Genomic DNA, 22850 nt, shown 5'->3' on the forward strand with positions numbered 1-22850 from the left:
AGACTGGCTTTAAAGGTCCCGCCGCCCAAATCCCAGTTTCGTTCCAATCAAGAAGGGTTGCTTTTCCTTGAATAATGCCACTTGCATCGGAAAAAGTCAACAAAAACAAAATACTAATAATTTCGGAAATATTAATCATCTTTAATATTTATTTCCAATATATCGGTGTCCTTTTGGTTCATCATAGTGGAAGTTGCATGAAATCAAGAATTCAGGACTGAAATATAAGACTGAAATCGTGTGTAGTCATTTATTTTAAAACTGTGTTTAATCGCTAATTCCTACGTCTTCTGAAACCTGGTACTCAAGCATCAAATAAGACGATAAGTAAATAACAAAGCGACAGCATTAGATTTAACACAGTGTAAAGAAATGTAAGTTTAATTTACTCTGAATTTTATTAATAGTGAAGTTTGTATGCATGATTATTTCATATATTTAGTCTCTTGTGCCTCAGTTTTCACCTTATAATCCTTACCCATTTTCTATGTTGAATTGAATGTATCATCCGTTTGCAGGTGTTATCGTTTACTATTTAAGATCTTTTATGCAAATTTTTGATGTTTTACTACTTCCTCTACACTCTAATTGTCCCTGAATTGAACCAACCAACATTTTGAGACTAAATATAATCTTAATTTAAAATATTTATGTATCTTCTTATATTTCAGGGAAACAAAAGTAGATCCTCTTCGCCAGCATATTTTGGAGGCAGTCGAATGTCTTCGACAAAGAAAATGTCGCCCTGATCGAGAGTCCATTACCCATTATGTTCTCAGAAAATTTGGAAGCAACATCAATGAGATCAACAATGAACTCGAAAATTGTGTGGACATAAACATTTTAATTAAAGTCGAATACAAAGGAACAACCTCATACCGAAGCCCTCACAGTTTTGGTAAGTAGATTTCAGCATAAATATGATTCCGTTTTGAGTAGCCTGACTATATTTTTATCTATTTGTTATTAAATGTATTGTTATCTTTTTAGATACTAAAAATTCACCCCTGTTAACCAAGCATTCAAAAATTTTGAATTCGTCGAGAACAACTCGGTTAATTCTAACGGGTATTAATGAGCTTTTGGTAAAAGACCCCAACTACACAACGTCGGGTGTACCTTTCGGGGAATTGAGACATAAGCTTGTGGAATTGGACGGCGTTCGATTCACCGATGAATCCATGAGCGTTGCTTTGGAACGAGAAATTAGCTGTGGAGGAATTAACATGGCTAAGTCGGATTATTTGACAGAGTCATTACGTATATTTCCAAAGGATTTGCCTGTCCCTTCAGACATGCACCTGGTCATTAGTCTCAACCCTGACGACTCTGTTGAAATCGAAAGAGAAAAGAAACTAAAGAAACCTCGTAAAATGAATCTTGAAGGGACCGAAGGTGGGACGACGATAAAAAGACCTCGAAAATCTACGTCGAAACAACCAGAAGTTGAGCAACAAGAAGGCGAGATTGATGACCAAATACCAGGGGATAATTCTGAGCTTGTGGGACTTAGTGAAGATGGAGAGGAGGAACATGAAGGTGGAGAAATGAACCCTCCTGCTCCTCGGAACGATTTTCCAAAATTGGTTCCTGTGGGAAGAAAAATTGTCGCAGAGAAGGTTGCTGAACAAATAAGGAAAAGTTATGAGAGCACGACTGAATTTGAAACGACATCTCAAATGATGATTAAATTAGCTGAAGCCGTTGTTAGTAAGCAGGTTGAAACTACTGCAGTATCAGAACAGCACGCAAAAGGGCCTTCACTTGTCCTCGCTAGCAGCATTGTCAACCATTCCAGTGACGATGACATGAAAAAAGAGACTGAGGAGGACAACCTAACGCAATCCAATGGTGAGGCTGAGAAATTGATGGAAATCAGTACTAATATGTCCGATGAAGAAACCAATACCGCTGGGGGGGCAAAGAAGAAAAGAGGACGCACATCTGCGAAACAAAATAATAATAAAATGCCAGTTTCTGCAACTGCTGTTACTCCTCCCTCGAGAAAAGGCAAATCCGAAAACAGCGAAACCACGCCAAAATCAAAAGTTGCTGAAAAACCAACTCCAATAATGACATCACCACCACCACAACAACAGGGACTCACTCGAAGCAAGAGGGATAAGGTGACAAAGTAGCCCATATCAACAACTTGTGCCATTAATGACGGTTATAGAATAAGTTGTAAATGTAATTTTTAGCGCAAGAAGCAAGTTTTCGATCCTTCTGATCTCCCAAATACATATTCCAGAACTGCAAACAAACCGACTCGGTTGTCAGATACTACATTATTAACGAAAAAGCCAGAAGCATGTTCTTCTGTTTCGAATAAAAGGAAAAGGAAAAGTGTACCTGCAATTGTAGATGAATTACCACCACCACCTACCACGAAGAAAGCAAGCGTTAGCAAAGGTTTAAGACGAAAGGCTGAGTCGTCGAACATCGTTATTAACTCGACAAACAAAACTAAATTGGAGTCTTCTGACGGTACGCAACGCCTTGACCCTTAATTTAGCTTTACGTTTGAGATTTATCGGTCTACGGTAGCTTTATTAAATATTGAGATACTCTTTATTTTACCAGATAGTTTAGCAGTAGCATTAAGAAAGTCGTGTAGTAATAATTTTATAACTTCTTATACTAAATTGACTCAAAGGTTCAAACGAAATGGAAATAATCGAGGAACAACACAGCAATAAAAACAATACGGAAATCTCATTATCGAAATCGTCCCCAATCGACGTTAAAATTGAACATGCAATATTAGTTTGTTCTTATTGTCAGACTTCCCAGAAAATTGATACAGCAACAGACGTGGAGGATGACTTTCTCTCGTGTTCCTCATGTAATTCGCACTGTACGTATTTTACGTTTACTATATGAACATATACATATATATATCTTTATATAATCACATTGCTCCAAAAAAAGACGTTAATGAATATATTTATTTATCCAAAAACTTATTCTATTCAATAAAATTTATATCTTTTCAAACTATCTTATGTATTTGTATTCACGTTTTTTGTTTTCCTGCAATTTTGGATCATGGGGAGCAGTAATAAATATCTTGTCGTTTTTGCTTTCAGTTCATCCTACATGTATGGACTACTCACCAGAATTGACGAATCGAATTAAGGAATTTATTACATTGAGAAATATGAATTGGTCCTGCATTCAGTGCAAGTTGTGCAAAATTTGTAATGCCAAGGTTATGGAACGCCCTAATTCAGAATTGCAACCAGTTCAGGTCCGTGTAACAGTATTCTGCTCGTACATACATGTGCATATACGCTAAAGTATAAATGAATGTGTGCACTTCAATTCTTGTATTGGCAGGGAGCGACGAAAGAAGTGAAAACTTATTCAAGCACTGCTCTCGAAGTTATCCTTCCACGTGAAATCCTTCTTTGTGAAAATTGTGATGCCGGATTTCATGCAAAATGTAATGGAGAAATTATATCAAGAGAGTCAGAGAGTGCGTGGGTTTGTTCCGCCTGTATAGCAGAGAAACATCAAAGTTTGCCAGATCCACCAGCCCCTGACCTCACTTCTCCTGCTAGTAAAAGTATTAAAATATCTTATTTACTTTGGCATTTGCCTCGTATTTATTACTACTGGTAGCATTACTACATAAAACTCGTATGATTTCAATTAGCTGGTCGTAATAATCGGAAGTCTCCAGAAGTTAAGAAAGTCGTCAAATCAGAACCATCATCGATAGTTCCAGATCACCCAAGCTCATCAACATCTTCTGCTAATGTATCCAACTCTTTTCCTGACGATTTGCGACTTTGGTCAAAGGAAGAAGTCGAAAGATACTTTATTCACAAAGGATTGAAAGAAGAAGCATCAAATCTCTTACATCTGGAAGTGGATGGATACGCTTTACTGTTGTTACAACGTGAAGATATTGTTAGTGGAATGGGCTTTCGTTTGGGTTAGTGCAAATTTTTTCTATCGAGAGGTTTACTTTCTATATTGAAAATGTCCATTAATTGATGAGGGTTTCAGTTTACCGTACTCATTTTCATATTACTTATTGTAGGTCCTGCACTGAAAGTGTATCGCTTAATAAACGAACTTCAATTGAAAGCTCCTATGCAACCCCATTGTACATGGCCCGAACTGGAAGGTGAAAAAGCCGATTAAGTGATATATCAGTAATGGTATTCATTTACTTTTCGGTATTCATGATGAAGCGTGATCCATATTGTCATCATGCTTGTTTGTCCAGTTATTTTGAAGACTTACTGGTGAAAACTAAACCTCGTATAATTATATTTGATATATATTGCATTCAATGTATCCAACTACATTTTTTAAATCATGTCAAATTCAATTCCTATCCTTTCCTTTCGTTAACAAATTATGGAAATTGTTTTTGTTGCTCCGCTCGAGTAATACTATATGAACGTTACTACACGTTATTATGTAGATTTTATACTTATTAGAACTAACTGTTCAAGCTCTAGTAAATCATTTTAAGTAACCGAATGGTGTTTATTGATTTTATTATTAATATATGACACTAAATTTGGGCGTCCGCTTATCTTGCACATATTTGTTATAGACATGTCGAACATTGCTAAGGACGTAATTATGAACTATGCATCTTAGATTGTGCAAATAATTTAGAAGAATTATGCCTGATACGTTGGCACGGCTTTGCTATACATGGCTTCATCGAAAACGATTTCCCCTCCGCATCCATGAAACTCGACCCAATCAATCACATTTCCTGTCGCACCAAACTCACAATAACCGTTACCGTTTTCAGCTTGTCCAAAGTAGTCATACTTTTGATTTTCCTCATTTTTCTTATCTTCCTCATCAAACATTCCATTTGCAATTTGAATCTCTATCTTCGAAAATGGGGGCGACGAGTCAAGGTCGACTCGTGGTTTCCTCTTAAACTGATTGTTAGGTTTGACCGGAGCTTCACATATCGGGACTGCTGATTTAAAATCTGGGAGTTTCCTATAGTCATACACGGAAGGATTTATCCTAGCAATTCCATCCCTGACTTGTCGGAGAACCTAAATATAGTAAACATAATAAAAAGTGTACATTTTAAAACCTCATTGATTGACTTTGGCAAGAATACCTTGTAAATGAGGGGTTCATCAGAACACAGTTTATATTTTCTACAACTGAACGGTTGAACGACATTTTCAATCAAGTCATCTTTGAGTTGGAAACCTAGTTCTGGAAACACCTATCATACAACATCAAACTAATCATCATCGGAACGTTGAAAATTTCATCAATTTGGTGACCTTTCTGTTTAATGCGTCCCAGTTGGATCTCTTATTTCTACTACTATTCCACGGGTAATACTGACGAACATCGCATATGTCCGGACAGTAGTGGGCAATTATTTCCGCTACCGCAACTGCAATCAACGCCAAGTAAAATGAAGAGATTTTTTTAGAGAATTGTCACTTTATATTATGTACGAACCTCCATCAGACAGTTCTCTGTCCATCCTTTTGTAGCATTTCTTGGAAAGTGGAACAGAGCTTAACCATTTTGTTAGGTCACGAAGTTGTCCTTCCGGACTTGATAGTTGTGCTCTTATCTCCGCGTCGATTTTGGCTTTTTCGGCGGCCTTGGCTGCCAGACGAGCCTCCTCCTTTGCCCGCTCCTCCTCTCGCACCCGAGCTTCCTCCGCTAGCCGAGCCTCCTCCTCCGCTTTCTTCTTCGCCTTCAGTCCATCCTTCGCACTTCGGATGGGCATTTCTCGTACTTTGGAATTTTGAAGCGATAACTTAAATTTGGTTGGAATAAAACTATTGAATTATACTAAAATATTTTGTATCCATCATAGATTTCATGCGGACAAGGAAGAAGCGTTGCTAAGATCGTTTCATTTTTTTAGGATTCATGCTAGATTCTTCGACTTCGATCATGTTACAAGATTTCCCCGTTGTATAGCAAAGTATCATGATTTTATTCAGTACTAATCGTGTACTATTTATTGATAAATTACGCTGGCATTGTAAGGCTGATGTCTTCTACAAAAGCAAAAACAACTTTCATTGTATAAACATCCTCCTCCTTTGTAATATCCTATGCTTTGGCAGAAATCATAGCAGCTAACAATTCCTCCATTTGGTGGACATAACTCAAGTTGGGCTGCATTCTAAGAAATTGGTGTAATAAATTAGTATTACTAATAATAAACCACACAAATCATTACTTGCACAGTTTGATCTAAACTGGCTCATAGTGTTTTTTTAAATAAATTCTTACGATTGGGCATAAACATTGACATCTAGCTCCTATCAGGCGTGAGAAGGGTTTGCCTCCATCCCTGCACCGTTCGAAACACCAATTTTCCACGAAGCGTGGAAGAAACATGGACCAACGGGAGAGGTCAGCGTAATATTCGTCGTCGTCCTCAATCAACTCGGATGCAGTCGTAGAGTCGTCTGGTCTGACAAGTCCGAGAGCATTCTGAAAGTATGCAGCATTTTTATGCTAAATATAAAATTTAAAGAAATACGTGTATGACGTGTATACGTGTAAACTATGCTAATAAACTAACCACCAAATATATGATCCATACTATTTTCGAGACTATGTTATTTTTTGCCATGTAAAAACTTTAATATATAGAATAGCTATGTGAGAAAAATTATGTTGTAGGTATGTACATTTACATACGCGATTTGATAATTCAAGTATGCACACTATATATGTAACTAACGAGAGATTAACACTGATACATATTCTGATCTGTATAACAGCTCGTAAGATTTTACGGTACTTATTTTACCGTCTTCCTCATTCTTCCAGTTCAAATAATTGGCTGTCAATGAAACACATATGTATTTACATATAGTGAAAGTCGATCTATTTTTACAAACTTAAGATTAGTAAATGGGCTTAATATATCGAACCTTAATAAGGACATGCTTCAAAGTACACCTTTTGCACTGACGTACAAAGTACATGTATGTACGAGTAGGATTTATAAGAATTATGATGATGCGTATCCAGATCTCAGCAATTGAAAGAAAGTAGCACGTTAAAAAAAGACTTGTATGAATTAATCTAGATATTATCGTCATTTCCGAATACTAAATTATGATATTTGCATTTGCGTCATTTATCAATGTCACTCATTTTTCACTACTGAGTAAGAATAATAAAGAATGAATTCCAGTGATTTGGTTGGACATTAATTTTATTTAATACACAGGAGAACTGATTAATTGGAATATAATTGAAGTTTTGTGTTTGTGTAGTCTGTTTTTTTTTTAATTTAATGATAATATTTTTTAAATGAGCAGTTTAAAACCATTTGTTTGTCTACTTTGTCTGATGTGTTTATCACAAGCTTTTCCATTATTGGAGGAATCCGATGGTATTGTGTGTAAGGCTAAATATAAAATATCAAAATTTTAAATTTAAAAAAGGATAATTTGAAAATGATTTGTTGTTCGAGATTAAACCAATTGGTTTCTAATTAATTATAGATGACTCATATGCATCAACACCGTGTCCTTTGGACAAATCCATTAACGAAGAAAATATATTAACCAATTATTTGTGCGAAGAAGAACAATATGGTAACATCATGTGCAGTTGCAATTCTTGTCCCAATTGTCCCGAGTACAAAGCTACAGCAGACCAAGACGAAGATCATGAGGAGTTGGTAGCTTCAAATTTTCAAAATGAGAGAAGTGCTGGTACCCCTCCATCTACAGCAGTACCAGCAAAGTCCACTGCCCCACCGAGGAAAATTGTATCCACGCCGCGGTGGTTATCATCAAATCAAGGAAATCATGCTAACCACAATCCGCCCCACAGTGGTCGAGATGGCGAACACTTGTCACTGCCACTCAAGAGACTTGCAAATCACACACATTCAAATAATAACTTTATTAGATTTGGGTAATCTTACCACACATGTAAAAATTATCATACATACATAAAATCAAATCATTTTAGAATAATAAAAAACTGTAAACTGCCGATTGTATCTACTAGTAGTTATTGTGACAGTATAAGTATTTATTCGCATATTGGTATTTCATGAGAAGGCAAACATTTGGCAGATTTATCATACCCTTGTTCAAATACTTGGCGTTTCTTTCGGGTGGCCGGATTGGATAATTCCTCAATTTTCTCAGGGCGAGGTAAATCCCAGGGATATTTCGACAACAACTGCGAGCTTGCTGCGCAATATGCGACTGCTGTTTGAACGTTTTCTTGGTTTCCAAATACTCCTCCGTACACGATACCAGTCGCAGTTCCATTTCTCCTGGATATGTTAAAACATGATCAGGTTGAAAATATCTATTTTCAAGTCCAAAGAAACACAGAATGTCGCATAATTTTGTCTTACCAAATGTCATTGATGGGATTTTGAAATAAATTAATCATCCACGTGGTGAACCGGTGGTGATCATTGTAATATTTGCTAAAATGGTCGAAACAGTAGCTGTGGGCATTTTTGAAAATCTAAAGTACATACAAAATAAGAGTTATTATCGGATTATTATGATCGGATGTCATGATCATGTCAAAAGCCTCCATTCTGATATCTGTTGCTTATGTATCTCTGGATGGCGATTGAAAGGTTAAAAAATTATAATACATCACAAATTAACCTGCCAAGTTGTTTCAACGATAGGTTCGTAATTCTCAAATCCACCATACATATTAATTTCAAGGGAGCAATTCCCGAAAGCACAGTAAAGTCCAGATACAGGCTGAAAAAGTAGAACATAAGAGTTCTCAAAAAATTAAAACCATGAAAATTGATTAAAAAGCAAGTAAGCCTTCCATAATAATTCACTCCACCCTCTCTTTTACCCATATATGCAATGCCTTTTCTGAACATGGGTCAATCGTGAAGTTGAACTCTGTAGCATTCTCAATACAAGATTGTAGACTTTCCACAATTCTGGTTTTTGCTTTCACATTTTTTGCACTTTCTGGAAATCTCAAATGTTTGTTTTGAATTTTAATAAAAGTTGACACTGCCAGGTCGAAGAAGTCGGGGTTGACATATCCCGCAGGACAAGTTCTCTTCATCAACTCTTTTGCTAATTCAAGGAACTGATAAAGCGGAGACTTGTACGGTTTCAAAGTCTGAATATTTTGTTCAGTTTTCAATTTCACTAAAGACGACTTCTTTGCAGTCGAACTTTTCTTCCCCCACAGCGCTCCACGTCTTCGTCGGTTTGGCTTGTTCTGCACGTCGCTCGTAGACGTCCATGCAGTTTCCAAAGTGTCATTATCAGCCACCTTGAGTCCCAAAATATCGTCCAACTTTGCCTCCAGGAAATTCCAAATCTCACTTGCGATTGCATCACTGATGCCACCTTTGGTCGTATTCCCATCTGCACTTGAATTGATGGGCGAATAGTCCTCGTCGTAAATTATTGGGGAATTTTCAGGCAGATTCGCTGTTTGGTTAAAAATGATCAGATTTTGGCCTGGACCACCAAAAAACGATCTTCCTTTCCCTCTTTGATGAGTTTCTCTTTTGACCATACGGTGCCGGCAGATATTTTTGGCTGCATACACAGGTTATAAATAGTTATCCATAAGCCTAATTAAACTTATTTTATTTAGTGATTTTCTTACTTTCTTTGTGAATGTCGACACACTGTACGGGTTCAACCAAGACATGCTCAACCCCTGAGCAGCCATGGGTAATCGCTGAGAAGGTCTGCAAACCGGAAGTTGTTGGAGCAAAAAAGCAATAAGAATTTAGCCTGGGTTTGAAACAGAGTGCTCTTCCACTTTCTCCCAAGAACAACCACTCGGACCCCGTGATGATGAGATCGTTTGGCGACAATACTACCGATTTAATAGGATTTCCAGAAATAGGGCTGAATTCGCCATTACTCTTTTGCACAATCAACTCATTTTTATCCTTCAGAATCCGGATGGCTTGAGTTAGCTATTGTAAAAAAACGAATGTTAGCAAAAGCATGAAACACAAAACTTGACTCAATAAATAATTAATTTTGCCTGAGAGTTTGACGTATGAAAGCAATATTGGTTTTCTCCTCCTACAAGGCGGACGTCTCTGCATGTATTTCCATAAAACTTCCATCTAAATTGTTATCAACCTTATCTATCACTGCATTCTGTATTACTACGTACAATATGAATAATAATTGAGAAAGTCTTACAAGCCACTAATGCATGCGCAATCAAAATTTCTTGGATAATCAAATTTTACACTGCAGTCATAGCTGAACTGAATTGAATCTTCATAAAATGTGCTTGTTCCGGATATACCACAAAATATAAAATTAAACAAGAAAAGGGGACTTATTCTAAAATTCATAATGTTTAAGTTATAAATTTAACACTGATCGAAGTCTGTGTGACGGTTTTTTATACAAGTGTTAAGCTTATGCATAGTTTGTGATTAATGCTATTGTATAATTCATAAAATCGAAAGTCGGATTACAAATTTATAAACAATACAACTTTCTCAAAAATATTTCGCATTTTTATTATAGGTTCATCAATTATATTTAACCCTGACTTTTGTCATGTATCTAATTCGCTCATAAAGACTGAACAATCAAAATTGCAAGAAAAAAACATGAAATATGGCCAAAATACATACATAAATAAATAAAAACACTAGAAAATAGCATATTATTCTCCTTCGACTGTCGATAGTGTCGACCAATTGCCCCATTTAAATATCATTTTTTGTAAACTATGATCTACTCAATGTTCAAAGTTTTACTGTCATCGATAGTTAGTTTCAGCTAATTTTTCTGATTTAAATTTCTGTAGATATTACGAGTTTCCGACATTTTACAGACTATATGACCGTAGTCATTCATTGCATAATGCATAGTGCATACTTCATGAATTAAAGTTCTCTGATTATGATGTGCTTTGAAAGCATTCAGTATATTCATGTTCATACTCATGACTTTTTTTGACAATCAACGTTTAACCAATATGAATAATAACTACTCTAAATAAGCCTGTGTAATTGTTATTTCGTTATATTGTTTCTTGCCTGCACTTATGCAATAATTTCCTAAGGAATGCATACATATATCAACTGACGAACTATAGAATCTAGCTATCCAAGTAACTACATACCATGTCTACAGAATACTTGCTTGTTGTAATGCATACTATTGCAGACCTGCATAGCTTGCCATACACAATTCGTAATAATAAATAGGTAATCAATCTAGTTATGTAGCAGCAGCCTTGACGTGAACGCTACCCAACCTAGAATCCCCAAGAACATTTTTGTTTAAACATTTCGTTAGCCACTTGTTGATAATTTTTGCTTGGCTCATCAGCAGTAAGAATCAACACTTAGGCATTTCCTTAATGCCAACGAATGATAGAAGTATTCAGCAACGCAATCTCTGCGCTTTAAAATGTTCATGCCTGCGCATGCAAAAATTTGGGAATGAATAAAAAGATATTTATTACACGTTGGGATACTCTCGCACTAATTCTTTTGCATGACTTGACAAATTTGCACCGCACCACCTTCCCATCCACAAGCATTGTATAATAATGACGGCATACACAAGCATGGCATGGGGGGTTAGATGGACCAATTTAAGAAGGCAGGCGGACACCTCATTTGTCGTTGTCTAATGCATTTACAATCGCTGAGAGTAAATAAACAATTCAATAGTTAGTTCCATTAGTGGTACACATTTAGCTCTAAACGGACTTTCAGTTATCTACTTTACTTTCTGGTCAAGGATGTAGCTACTTATGCAATTTGCGTTCAACTGAACTCATTATCAGTATTCTGTTGTACAACTCGCAGGATTCAGGTGTGCAAAATTCGAGAAATACGCACAAATCAGTTGTATCAAAATGACAGATACACGTGACTTGACAAAACTGTATAGCAACGCTCAAGAGACCAAGATTCCAGAACTAGTTCCAATTGAAGGACAAATACCAGACTATGTTAACGGAACATATTTAAAAGTTGGTCCTGGAAAATACCATTTCGAAAATGGGTTCTCAGTTAATCACTTCTTTGACGCTTATTCATCTCTGGCTCAATTTGTAATTCGTAACGGATCCACCGTAAAGTTTCAGAACAAATATTTGGAAACGGACGTCTTTAGAAGAGCAAATGCGGCAAAAGGGTCCGTTGTTTGTGAGTTCGGGACTGGTGCTATACCCGACCCAAGCAAGGGATGGTTGTCGAGATGCATCCCACAAGTGGTGAGCCATTATTCGCTGCAATTTGCAAGTCAAAAGAGTTACTCATTTTCTGTTGTAATAAATTGATTTGTACTAATTATATTTTCAGATTCCAGAAATGTAAGTACCGTACGGTGCAGTATATTATTCATGAATTTCATTTCAAGACTGGAATAAATAACTTTGTTCATACAGGTCAGACAACCACAACATGGCATTGTACCAAATAGGAACAAATATATGCGTTGCAGGAGAGACCTGTTTTTTTCGCGACTTGGACGCAATAAATATTCAACTGGGCGATAAACATGACACAAACAAGTGTTATGGACTTAACTTTGTCTCTCCACATCTTCTTACGGACGATAAGACTGGAGTCACATACACTGTTGGATCATCTTTTACAACCGGGTTGAAGTACAATTTCGTGAGAATTCCACCAATGACTGGAAAACCTTCAACAAAGGAGATGCTGAAAAAGGCTCAAATCTTTTCTACAATTTCCAGCCAAGTTTCCACCTTACTTTCCATGCACCATAGTTTTGGGATGACATCCAATTATCTTGTATTACATATTATATTTTATTACATGTATCTTCTATGTTATTATACCATATCTTATTTTATATTATTATAGGTATTTGTGGAGCAGCCGTATGTTCTCAACGTGACTAAGATTCTGGGAGGGATACTCACAAAAGGTCAATGCTTCATGGACTGGTTGGAATGGCGTGGAGAGTTAAGAAACAGATTTTATCTAATTGACAAACAGTCAGGGAAAGTGCACAAAACGGATTTCGTTACTCAAGATCCCTTCATGTTTACACATTTTATCAACTGCTATGAAGACGATGGACATGTCGTGTGCGATATGCTGGCATTCGACAACGGAGATTTCTTTGATGCAAACAATGTCAAAAAACTATTGTCCAATGATCCCATCAGAGACTCGAATTTTGCTCGGGCAGAACGATTTGTAATCCCGTTGTTGGAAAATGCCAACGATATTATTGACCAAAAGGAACTGGTCACGCTGGAATACACCACTGCAAGTGTAATGAAAATGGGCAAGAAGTTTGTAATGAAACCAGAAATATTGACAACCAAAGGGCTGGAGCTTCCGTGCTTGAATAAAAAGTTTATTGGCAAAAAATATAAATTTTTCTACGTGACCGGAAATACTTCTCCTTGCGGATATTTTGAAAACTCTCTGGTAAAAATGGATTTGGAGACAAAGGAGCTGAAAGTGTGGCAGGGAAGTACGGAAGAATATCCAGGAGAACCAATGTTTATACCAAATCCTTCTGCAAACGAGGATGACGAGGACAATGGTGTTATCTTGTCGGTGGTTATTAACTCCAGAATGGAGGAAAAGGATTATTTGCTTTTCGTTGATTCCAAGACATTCAAAGAGATTGGTAGGGCTAACTTTTCGCAATCGAAGGTTCCATTTTTAATTCATGGAATTTATCTACCAGAATGACTTTTAACTTAAAATCCTGACAGATACGTGAACTATATATCGTTTAATTGTATACTATATAAACCATATCATATAATCAAAATCAATAAAAGCAAAGGTAAACAGTAAGCACCAGTGGTGATGAGGTTCATTGGGAAATTTGTATTTTGTATGATTATAAATTCGCATCATCGTGAGATTTATATGATTCGATAGAACCTAATATTCGTTTTGAACGCATGTTTTATGTGAAGTAATAATTGGAAATAAGCATTGACTTTATTGAGGGCAAACATAAATGATCATAAGCCCTAACTCAGGCTTAAAATAAAAATCATAGCTAGCCCTGGTAACGAAAAGACCGAGGAGAAAAAAATCGATCGATATGATAAATTCCAGGATTATTTGACATTTACAAGTAAGTAGGGCCTTAGTTACTTTCCCTGAGGGAATGTCAAACAATTGTGGCAACACTCTTCTCCTGAAAGTCAGAGCGCATTTAGTATTCATTATATATTACACACGCATCTTTTAGATTTCACTGCTCACTAAAATGTCTGACGTTGAGGAACAAGAAGATGAAATTCAATCAAATGAAGAAGAAGTCTCAGATGTGCTATTTGAACAAGATGCACTCATCATCCAAGATGATATTGACATAATTTCCGGCGGTGACGACGATGCAAATGATAACCTAGTTTTGGCTGAGGCTGATTTTGTGAGCACCATGCATTTCAATGAATAATTAATAACATACTATAATAAGAGTCATCAGTAACAGCTTACAAATCTTGGTTAAGGACGGAAAATCAGCGTTACGTGGTTTTGGGTACAACCTTTTAGCAAATGAAGATGGGTCGCTCAAATATCCTGAAGTGCATTTGGACAAGGAAATGATTAGAACTGGGTTGTCGCATATTGCTCGTACGCTGGACACCTTCGAGTTTGCTTATAGTCGATATGATGGTCGAAATAGGTGAGATACAACTCGAGTACCAACATTCTACGCGAATAATAACTTGACATGCAATCTGTCTAGGGCTCTTACAGAAATTGATATTCTGGGACAATATGTTCACCTAAGAGCTGTTGACTTGAGCGGAAACAGAATCAAAAGCTTCAAAAGGTTGCATATTAATAATGAGACATTTATATGGATTCAGTCAGTTTGGCAAAAAAAAATAATTTATCTTTCAACAGTTTGGCTCCAATGAAACATCTCCTTGTTCTTCTTGTGAATGATAATCAGATGATATCCCTCGAGGAAATACCTCATCTTCCATTTTTGCAGGTACATGCACATATTTCCCTTGTAAAGTACACGAGAAGTTGTGTAAGACTAATTATTACGGAACATACCGCTTGTAGGCATTAAGTGCTAAACGAAATGGATTAAAAAGTGCACAAGGTCTCTTTTCAAACTCATTGACACATTTACAACTTTCGTGTGAGTCTCAATAAAACTTCACAATATATTTTTATGTTGACCGTGAGAAATACACAATTATCTATTATCTTATGCACGATGAAGTCAACAAAATTTCAAACTTGATCCCGTTCGACGATGCAACATTTCCCAATCTCACAGTTTTAGAACTTCGTGGAAATAATTTGCAATCTTTAAATGGACTCAACGTTCCAACTCTCATTCGGCTTTTTGTGGTAAAATGCAAATTGTTCCCTCTTGAATAAGCATGGTTAAAAATAGATTTAAAATATATAGGCACAGAATAAGCTTAAAAATTTGAACGGATTAAAAACATGTACAAATCTAACTCATTTGCATGCACGAGACAATGTAATTTCTACACTTGAAAATTTTCCTCGTTTGGAGAAGTTGGAGTATGTTAATTTGCGGTAATATGAATTCTGAAAACCTAAAATATCAACTAAAATTTAAAAAGTTGGCAAAAATGCTCAAAATTTCGATTCATATTCAGGAACAATTTGCTGAAACGATTCTCACAAACGCAATTCTTGGGAAACTCTCCCAATATCCGAACTCTAATCGCAATGGGAAATCCTGTTGCTGAATTAGATGACTACAAGTAAGTACTTATTATTATTTTTATTATAAGTCAAATTTCTTTAATTTGACCTAATTTGCATTGCCATAGGATGGAGATGATTGCTGCGAATCCTAACTTGAAGCGCCTGGACAAGCAGCCGATCACGGAAATTGACTTGGTTCAAGGTCGTCAGATTCGAAGTGGACGAGAAAAGGGGATACTTCCGCCGGTCAACGATGACAGCGAAGTTTTGACACCACCCATGCCGAGCATGGAAGATACCATGGCCGAAGAGGATGAGGAGGACGAAGATGACGACGACAACGACGACGGGTCCCCGCCACCAGAAGACCCAGAGGATCAAGATAAAGATCAAGAACCACCTCCACGCTCATCCGGCGGCCCTGAGATGGATGTCGAGATCAGAAAAGCGTCCACATAGAGTTGACACATTTGACCCCGTGTGCATATTTTTTTATAATTAATTCCAGTTGTAGAAAGACATTTCACAGCAAATAAATGTTGCTTATATTTTCACTGGGTAATATGGGCATGGTCTTTTTACCCCTTCTTTGTTGACCTAATTTAGTATTGAGGAACTTTTAAATAAATATCTTTTTAGGCCGGTTGTAAGGTCAAACAAATAATAATTTGTGTACACACGTCATGAACAGTTAAACTTTGCTTTGTGTACTTTACTTATCTCAACAGAGTCAGTCCTGTTCAACAGAATTCTGGTCTTCACGTTGTAGAAACCAACTGGCATTTAGCATGTTAAAGTTGATGTAAGTTCGGTACAAAAATTAGGTAGAAAGCAAAAGTATATGTAAAAGCAGTACTTCACACTTTATAGAGCTCTGTCAAGACATATCTGCTACGGCTGCTTGGTAAAGATGTCCCCAATGAATTCACAAGTCACAAATTTCTGTACCGAATCGTCTGAAGATGGTGCTAGTAAAACAAAGGACCATTTGACCGTATAAATAATTTAAATATACGATTATGCCATAAGAATAGTTTACATGTTGTGTGTAAATATTAAATATGTATAGGTGACATCCCTGCAATCTCGGGATCCTGATACTCACGATGTCGCTGTCACCAAGATGTCCATGATATCTCCCACTGTGAAGCATTTGGTCCTCAGCACATCAGAGCGGCCTGTGCCGTTCAGTTTTAAAGCTGGACAATGGTGAGACATGTTGTAACTGATTATAAGTTAGTTTTTAGCAATTGATACACTACTTATTTTCGAAACGTGTATCAGGATCGATATGCATATACCAGGAGTCGATACAGTGGGTGGATTCTCAATCACCTCGAGTCCCATGCATTTACGGAGAACGGGTGACATTCACTTGGCTGTCAAGAATTCAGAAAGTCCTCCGTCAATGTGGGTACATACAAAGGTATACAAAATTAAATTAATCAGTCAGAAATACAATCTAATGATAAAAATGATTGTTGTATAGTGTCAAGTAGGGATCAGCGTATCTATACGAGTGGGAGGTGATTTCTTCCTTCCTCCTTTGGATCAGTTCACGATGCCTACAAGGATTTTATTTATCGCCGGAGGAGGTATTTTAAAAAATGTTCCACTAAAGGTGTGAAGAATATTAACAAACTTGTTTTATCGCTGATTGACTTTTAACTCAGTTGGAATCAATCCGTTATCATCAATGATCATGGAAATCAGAGATAATATTACTCGTTCAACAATTGGAGCCTGGAAGCAGTTGAACGTGACGCTCCTTTTTAGTGCGAAAACACACGAGGAATTGATCTTTCGAGTAATAAGATTATTGGACTTGGTCATTAATTGACATTAATTCACACGCATAAAATTTCAGGAAGAATTCGATGCTATCAAGGCCCCTTGGTTCAAGCCAATCTATTTTCTCACTTCATCGGATAAAGGCTATTCTTCGTCTTCGTCGGTCAAGTGTAAGTGGAATTTTGGGACCAATATATTTGCAGCAACAATTAAAATTAATATTTTTCCTCAGATGGCAGAATTCAAATCCAAGATGTACTTGCAGTCCTCCAACAAGATGATAGGTCTAAGGGTCCTAACACGAACAAAGCCTTGAATCAATGCCACGTTTATTTATGCGGACCACCAGATATGACAAATACCTTACAGCATTGTCTAAAAGACATGGGCGTTGAAAATATATTTTTTGAAAAATGGTGGTAATAAAACAACAGAGAACTTTTAAAATTGGTATTAGTCATTGCGAAAACTTTATTTGAGGAGAAAAAATATCCACTCAATGAATCATACATATATCCAATCATCCAGATATTGTAACTTACCTGTTTTGTTCAAGGGTAAAAAAGTATGTATTTTCTCATGCCAAGTTTTTGTTGAGCTGAAAACTTTGCGAAGACAAAAAACTTTCGAAACACAAGCATACAAAATAGCGCAACGTGATAAAACCTAGACGGATATGACTTGAGGTTACGTAGAAGTGTAAACCCATATAAAAAAATCTTTGGAAAAAGTTGAGCTAATTACCAAATTATTAGGAAGGCGAGTTTTGTTTTTGTACGTCCGAACGTTATGAAGGTTTCAATTCAGATGATGAAGAAAGATGCAATGAGTGTCATACTGTTCTTATTATACGATACGAAGGATTTGCGATTTTATAACCCCACTCCTAACTTGCAATTTCAATCTTCTAAAATTCTTTTCCGGTGAACTCACTTCATTTTTCTTTTCTGTACTTTGTAAATTGAAATTTCTTTACTTCTCATCCCAAGACTGAAAACCCGGCTTGAGTGTGTGCAATTCTTTATCGCTCTCCAAATTTTCAACATTCTTCCCAATTCTTAAGTGGCTTGTTCAGAATTCTTTCGATCAGCATTAATTCTTACTTGAACGAAGCCCTTGATAATCAAAATAAACAAACATGTTAGCTTAAGTTACATAACCTAATAAGTTTTCTAATAACAGATTTATTCTTAGAATTCCAACATTAACAAAATCTCGTAGTTATTTTTTTACGTAATATTGAGAAGCAGTTACGCCATATATATGTGACATACTATAGTAAAAACCTAAATACCATTTACGTCAGGTGGGAAACCTTTTTTAAATGTAAGACCGGCAATCTACTCCATATTTAAATGACGCCTCGGTTTCCTCCAAGTAGTAATAATAATAAAGCCGTTAGTGTCGCTGCCAAGCTAATCTGACATATACATCGATCAATAGATCAAACTAATCTCTATTTTTTGGAATATGTACAGCAGATATGAAAACTACTGATTAAAAAATTACACATTTTCAATTTTGAAAAATCAGTTGTGTAACTGACAACACCACCATCCGCACAACGACCTTTTACTATATATAATTCTATCTTGCTCACATAAAAAATTTAGTGTATCAAACAATAATAAGAAGATTGATAATAATAGTTGTCCTTCCTTGTTAAAATTGAAGTGAATGTACTAACAGGAAAAGACACCATGCTAATGACTATTCATAAAAAAAGCAAATTCGTAAAGTTTTAAATTTTAGGACATCAAAAAATGAATAAGATAATGAATAAGATAAGAACGAATAAGCTTTACAATTAAAACAGACATTCTAAAAGAAATTTAAGAAATGTTTCTATTTATATACCAATTCATTAGAAACGGAAAATCCATTCCACTCGTGTGCATCAAGATATCCATTCAATATGTTCCGTTTTTATTACCAATTGATTTTAGTAACGTCCCCCTAAAAAACGAAAATTTTCAATTTCTGTCTTGTCCTTTATGCAAACAAATAGCAAATTGCTGTGTATTCATGTACTAACGTGGGCTGTATTCACGAGATCGTGATCGAGAGTATCTGCCTCTGCGACGATAATATGGAGAAGGAGATCGACGGTTATAACCCCGGTTATACTCCTCTCGGCGTCCCCCACGACTGCGTCTGTCAACACTATTGAAAGAAAATAAACCCATACAATGATTGATAAGTAAGGTTTGTAGATAATGAATATATAAATCTATTTTTCATACGAATCATCATACGTGGGCTTTCCCATGTATATTCCGGGTGTTGGAGTGTGGGCTCGCTGAGTAATCGAGAAATCTACACGAATTCGTCGACCATCAATTTCAATCCCATTACAACTCTCTTTTGCTGCTTTTGCATCCTCCATGCTCTCAAAATAAATGAAAGCAAACCCACGTGAACGACCAGTCTGAAAAACATATTTTATATTAGTATGTAGAAACATTCAAATAAAATCAAACAAGACAAGTGCACGACATACCTGAGCATCAATAACCACAGTGCATTCATCTATGGGACCGTATCTTGAGAAGACTTCTTTTAAATCGCGTTCTGTAGTTCGAAGACTGAGACCGAAGACTCCCTATATAGATGAATGTATGTAATATATATCAAAACATATCAACTACAAATAACTACAAAAGCAGAGAATAAGGAGGTTTTGATCAGGGAAGAACTGGATCGAACTATGGACATTGAATTCCACTTATTCCCATCTTACAAGATCTCCTTCCTCCCCAATTTGGAAAAGTATGACCACCACATTGATAAACTTTGAAGCAAAGCAGCCAAACTAAAACTTTTGAAATATTTATTTACTTACCAAGCATTTATTTGGTTGAGGATCATCCTTCAAAGAAACGGCCATTTTCTTTCGGTTAGGACGTTTATAAATCGAATTGAGGTAAATTGGTCAACTAAAGTATTGAAAATATTTATAAACTTACCCGGCCTCCATCTTGTCGCCGACGACCAGACATTGGACTCCGTGAACGGCTTCTAGCGCCACCACCACCACCACCGCCGCCTCCCCTAAAAATAATAATTGCAAATTAGCTGAAACTCACCATTCAATAGTCAATTCCTCTGATTATAGCAACACGTGTCGATTCTTACTCTACTAACCTTGATCTGGATCGTGACCTATAACCCCGACGATAATTTTTCCTTTCGCGTCCTCTCGAGTGACTTCTTGAACGGCTGTACCGATGTTGTTCTCGATGACTTCCAGAGCGATCATGTCGCACTGGACCTGGACTCCCTCCCATTCTGGGTGAGATACTGCCCCGTCCACCCATCATTTCCTAAGAAAGAAACAGGTTCAGTATAGTTTATTAAATCGTTTCGGTATGGCTTGACTAACAATAAAACTACGTCATTGTTTATATTTAAAATTCAACGAAAACGATAATCATTTCCGCATTGCACATTATACAATTTAAAAAGCATTTCACTATCAATAAATCTTTGACGATAATATTATATAATCAAGCGTGAATAATTTATCGTACCCGTCTATCTCCGTTCATTGAAACTCAGATGATAATTTCAAGCGTTGATAACCCAACCCCCCACAATATAATGATTAGCACTGTAATTGAATCCTTTTCAGGCGTTCCTTTTATCCCTGAAAATTTATGAAATTGAAGCTGAATAAATCATTTGCGTAGTATGACCATGAATCAAACTTCAATGCACAATAAAAAATCCAACTGCAAATTTTACTGAATCGTGATTTTTCAAAATCACAACCACGCCAAATCTCCACCCTTGCACATGGCACTGAATACTGAATCAAGATATGAAACGAAACCGCTACTTTACGAGGACAACTATAATTACTTGGTTAATTTGTTAAGAGCTTATCTTACCTGAGGCAGCGATGAAGAAAACTGAGCGAGGAGAAAAGGACAAAAATGGGAGAGAAGGAGAATAACCCTTTTCAGGTTTCTCTTGGCTGGAGACGCAAAAATATGCTTCGAGCTTTGTGTGAGCCGGCGGAGCGGGATCTCTGAACTTCGAACGCCTCTTTGTCAGAGAAGGTGGCGCTGACTGCCGGTCGACAGTTCGCCTACCAACCAACCATCGAATCCTCTCATCAATTTACTGCTACTCCTTTCTTTCGCTTTCTCCAGAATCCTAGCTAATCTTAAGCCTTCCTTTCTCCATCTCAAATTATCGCAAGATCAAAAAAATTCTGGCCAATTTACTAAAGACGAGTGATTTCATCATTTAATAAAGTGCTGGGTCACTGGGGACTAGGCTGGATGATTCTTGGCATGAGTGTGCTGAAAGGAAGGTTATCTTGCTTTCTAGCCCGCATGAGTTGTCAAGATGTCGGTGAAAGTATTCCCAAATCCCACAAGTAGCAAGGCAAGTGAGCGATTTAATCAGGAGAGATTTCTCTACTGGTTCCTTTCTTCTTCGTATTGGGCGGGGCGGGATGAGAACCATGGAGAAAGTTTGGAAGAGGTGGTCCTGTGGTGAAAGTCGTCACTTTTCATGATGAAAATCGTATGCACAGCTCCAGTCAAGTCAAGGAGAGATGGGGCTTACTAATTGGTGTATAGATTAACTTCCTGACTGGTGACATGAAAAGTGACGTGCTGTAGTTTTTGTATGATGGGATGTTTAAGCAAAATTGATTGTCATGCTGTCGTCCCATCCTGAATACATTTGTAGTCCAAGAGAATCTCTCTCTCTTGCATGTCAAGGTCACTATATATTCGCATGTTTTGGTGTGCAGCCCGCATAGCAGGGAAGTAAATCACCATGTCTTTCCATCATCATCATTCTCTGGGGGGAAGAGACTTTAGGCTTTTGCTGATGGAATTGAATTAGACTCAATTTGTGGATGCAGGTTGAAACTGTAGCTGTGTGTGTATGTAGGTAGGTAGGCTGGGAGGAGGGTTGAACATGAGAACATTTCAGGTTAACATAGGGACGTAGGGATACGGCCAAGATAGATAATAAGGCTAATGAGTCACATATTGAACATGTCTCTAGCGTTGTACATCCATTCACATGTGCCTTGCTTTCCCACATGATACACCAGTCAGTAGTTTGAATTCTCAGGAAAAGGAGAGCGGAAACACGGAAATATTTTATTTATGGCTCTCTGCTTCTAAAAAGAACATGCAAATGGAGAGAGAAAATATACGATCCTAATACACTTTTATGAGTCTGTATGAGATTGGGCGCTTCTGCGATGAGAGGTTGATGGAGCTTAAAAATCACGAAATGCGGACCAAGTGGATAGAGCAAGAAAGGACTTGGAGAGTGGTTCTCGTGCAGTGGGAGGATTTATTTTTGATCAGAAGGATCTGCGTGAGATGTAGATGGAGAAATTATTTTGTTATATAAGAGACACGTGTGTCCATCCCCCCGTCTCCATACATAAGCTGTA

General features: G+C 36.9%; 8 protein-coding genes across 17 annotated transcripts; 5 read left to right on the plus strand and 3 right to left on the minus strand.

Moving 5' to 3' along the window:
* The first annotated feature begins 30 nt into the window (after positions 1-30).
* LOC110846494 (remodeling and spacing factor 1) lies at positions 31-4492 on the plus strand. The gene is made up of 9 exons (XM_022093268.2): positions 31-374; positions 672-898; positions 991-2126; positions 2202-2487; positions 2657-2857; positions 3090-3250; positions 3340-3568; positions 3659-3940; positions 4049-4492. Coding segments are annotated over exons 1-9 (2628 nt in total). The 5' UTR covers positions 31-372; the 3' UTR covers positions 4153-4492.
* LOC118434899 lies at positions 4480-7030 on the minus strand. 2 transcript variants are annotated; one of them, XM_035849471.1, is made up of 6 exons: positions 6906-7030; positions 6256-6459; positions 5464-6145; positions 5280-5395; positions 5108-5218; positions 4480-5039 (listed from the first exon to the last, which is right to left on the minus strand). In XM_035849471.1, the coding sequence occupies exons 3-6, from the start codon at positions 5738-5740 to the stop codon at positions 4644-4646; spliced, it is 900 nt and encodes a 299-aa protein (XP_035705364.1). In that variant the 5' UTR covers positions 5741-6145; positions 6256-6459; positions 6906-7030; the 3' UTR covers positions 4480-4643. The 2 variants fall into 2 exon arrangements, with proteins under 2 accessions (XP_035705364.1, XP_035705365.1); XM_035849472.1 differs by lacking the exon at positions 6906-7030 and adding an exon at positions 6551-6845.
* A 25-nt stretch (positions 7031-7055) lies between these two features.
* Positions 7056-8000, plus strand: LOC110847771. Its single transcript, XM_022094767.2, has 2 exons — positions 7056-7381; positions 7485-8000. The coding sequence occupies exons 1-2, from the start codon at positions 7291-7293 to the stop codon at positions 7904-7906; spliced, it is 513 nt and encodes a 170-aa protein (XP_021950459.1). The 5' UTR covers positions 7056-7290; the 3' UTR covers positions 7907-8000.
* Positions 8001-8006: 6 nt separating this feature from the next.
* LOC118434898 lies at positions 8007-9750 on the minus strand. The gene is made up of 5 exons (XM_035849470.1): positions 9604-9750; positions 8827-9533; positions 8622-8723; positions 8357-8472; positions 8007-8272 (listed from the first exon to the last, which is right to left on the minus strand). The coding sequence occupies exons 2-5, from the start codon at positions 9508-9510 to the stop codon at positions 8023-8025; spliced, it is 1152 nt and encodes a 383-aa protein (XP_035705363.1). The 5' UTR covers positions 9511-9533; positions 9604-9750; the 3' UTR covers positions 8007-8022.
* Positions 9751-11559: 1809 nt separating this feature from the next.
* On the plus strand, positions 11560-13771 carry LOC110846408 (beta,beta-carotene 9',10'-oxygenase). Its single transcript, XM_022093151.2, has 4 exons — positions 11560-12201; positions 12290-12300; positions 12376-12745; positions 12818-13771. The coding sequence occupies exons 1-4, from the start codon at positions 11842-11844 to the stop codon at positions 13661-13663; spliced, it is 1587 nt and encodes a 528-aa protein (XP_021948843.1). The 5' UTR covers positions 11560-11841; the 3' UTR covers positions 13664-13771.
* A 64-nt stretch (positions 13772-13835) lies between these two features.
* Positions 13836-16198, plus strand: LOC118434855 (leucine-rich repeat-containing protein 23-like). The gene is made up of 9 exons (XM_035849277.1): positions 13836-14360; positions 14443-14618; positions 14682-14768; positions 14843-14933; positions 15011-15089; positions 15174-15304; positions 15366-15499; positions 15583-15690; positions 15760-16198. The coding sequence occupies exons 1-9, from the start codon at positions 14196-14198 to the stop codon at positions 16091-16093; spliced, it is 1305 nt and encodes a 434-aa protein (XP_035705170.1). The 5' UTR covers positions 13836-14195; the 3' UTR covers positions 16094-16198.
* Positions 16199-16279: 81 nt separating this feature from the next.
* On the plus strand, positions 16280-17876 carry LOC110845981 (oxidoreductase NAD-binding domain-containing protein 1). Its single transcript, XM_022092553.2, has 8 exons — positions 16280-16436; positions 16505-16628; positions 16704-16843; positions 16919-17060; positions 17124-17229; positions 17308-17441; positions 17502-17595; positions 17658-17876. The coding sequence occupies exons 1-8, from the start codon at positions 16423-16425 to the stop codon at positions 17846-17848; spliced, it is 945 nt and encodes a 314-aa protein (XP_021948245.1). The 5' UTR covers positions 16280-16422; the 3' UTR covers positions 17849-17876.
* LOC110845982 (transformer-2 protein homolog alpha) lies at positions 17873-21474 on the minus strand. 9 transcript variants are annotated; one of them, XR_004834305.1, is made up of 10 exons: positions 21316-21474; positions 20956-21071; positions 20561-20748; positions 20392-20476; positions 20268-20315; positions 19926-20027; positions 19681-19853; positions 19461-19588; positions 19283-19381; positions 17873-18540 (listed from the first exon to the last, which is right to left on the minus strand). XR_004834305.1 is itself a non-coding variant. In XM_022092557.2 (9 exons), the coding sequence occupies exons 2-9, from the start codon at positions 20971-20973 to the stop codon at positions 19368-19370; spliced, it is 738 nt and encodes a 245-aa protein (XP_021948249.1). In that variant the 5' UTR covers positions 20974-21071; positions 21316-21474; the 3' UTR covers positions 18577-19367. The 9 variants fall into 9 exon arrangements, 7 of the variants coding, with proteins under 7 accessions (XP_021948249.1, XP_021948246.1, XP_035705174.1 ...); XR_004834304.1 differs by having other exon boundaries at positions 19669-19853; XM_022092557.2 differs by lacking the exon at positions 17873-18540 and having other exon boundaries at positions 18577-19381; positions 19669-19853; positions 20268-20294; positions 20570-20748.
* Positions 21475-22850: the final 1376 nt, after the last annotated feature.

Source organism: Folsomia candida, unplaced genomic scaffold, assembly GCF_002217175.1.
Source record: "Folsomia candida strain VU population unplaced genomic scaffold, ASM221717v1 Fcan01_Sc003, whole genome shotgun sequence".
NCBI lineage: Eukaryota > Metazoa > Arthropoda > Collembola > Entomobryomorpha > Isotomidae > Folsomia > Folsomia candida.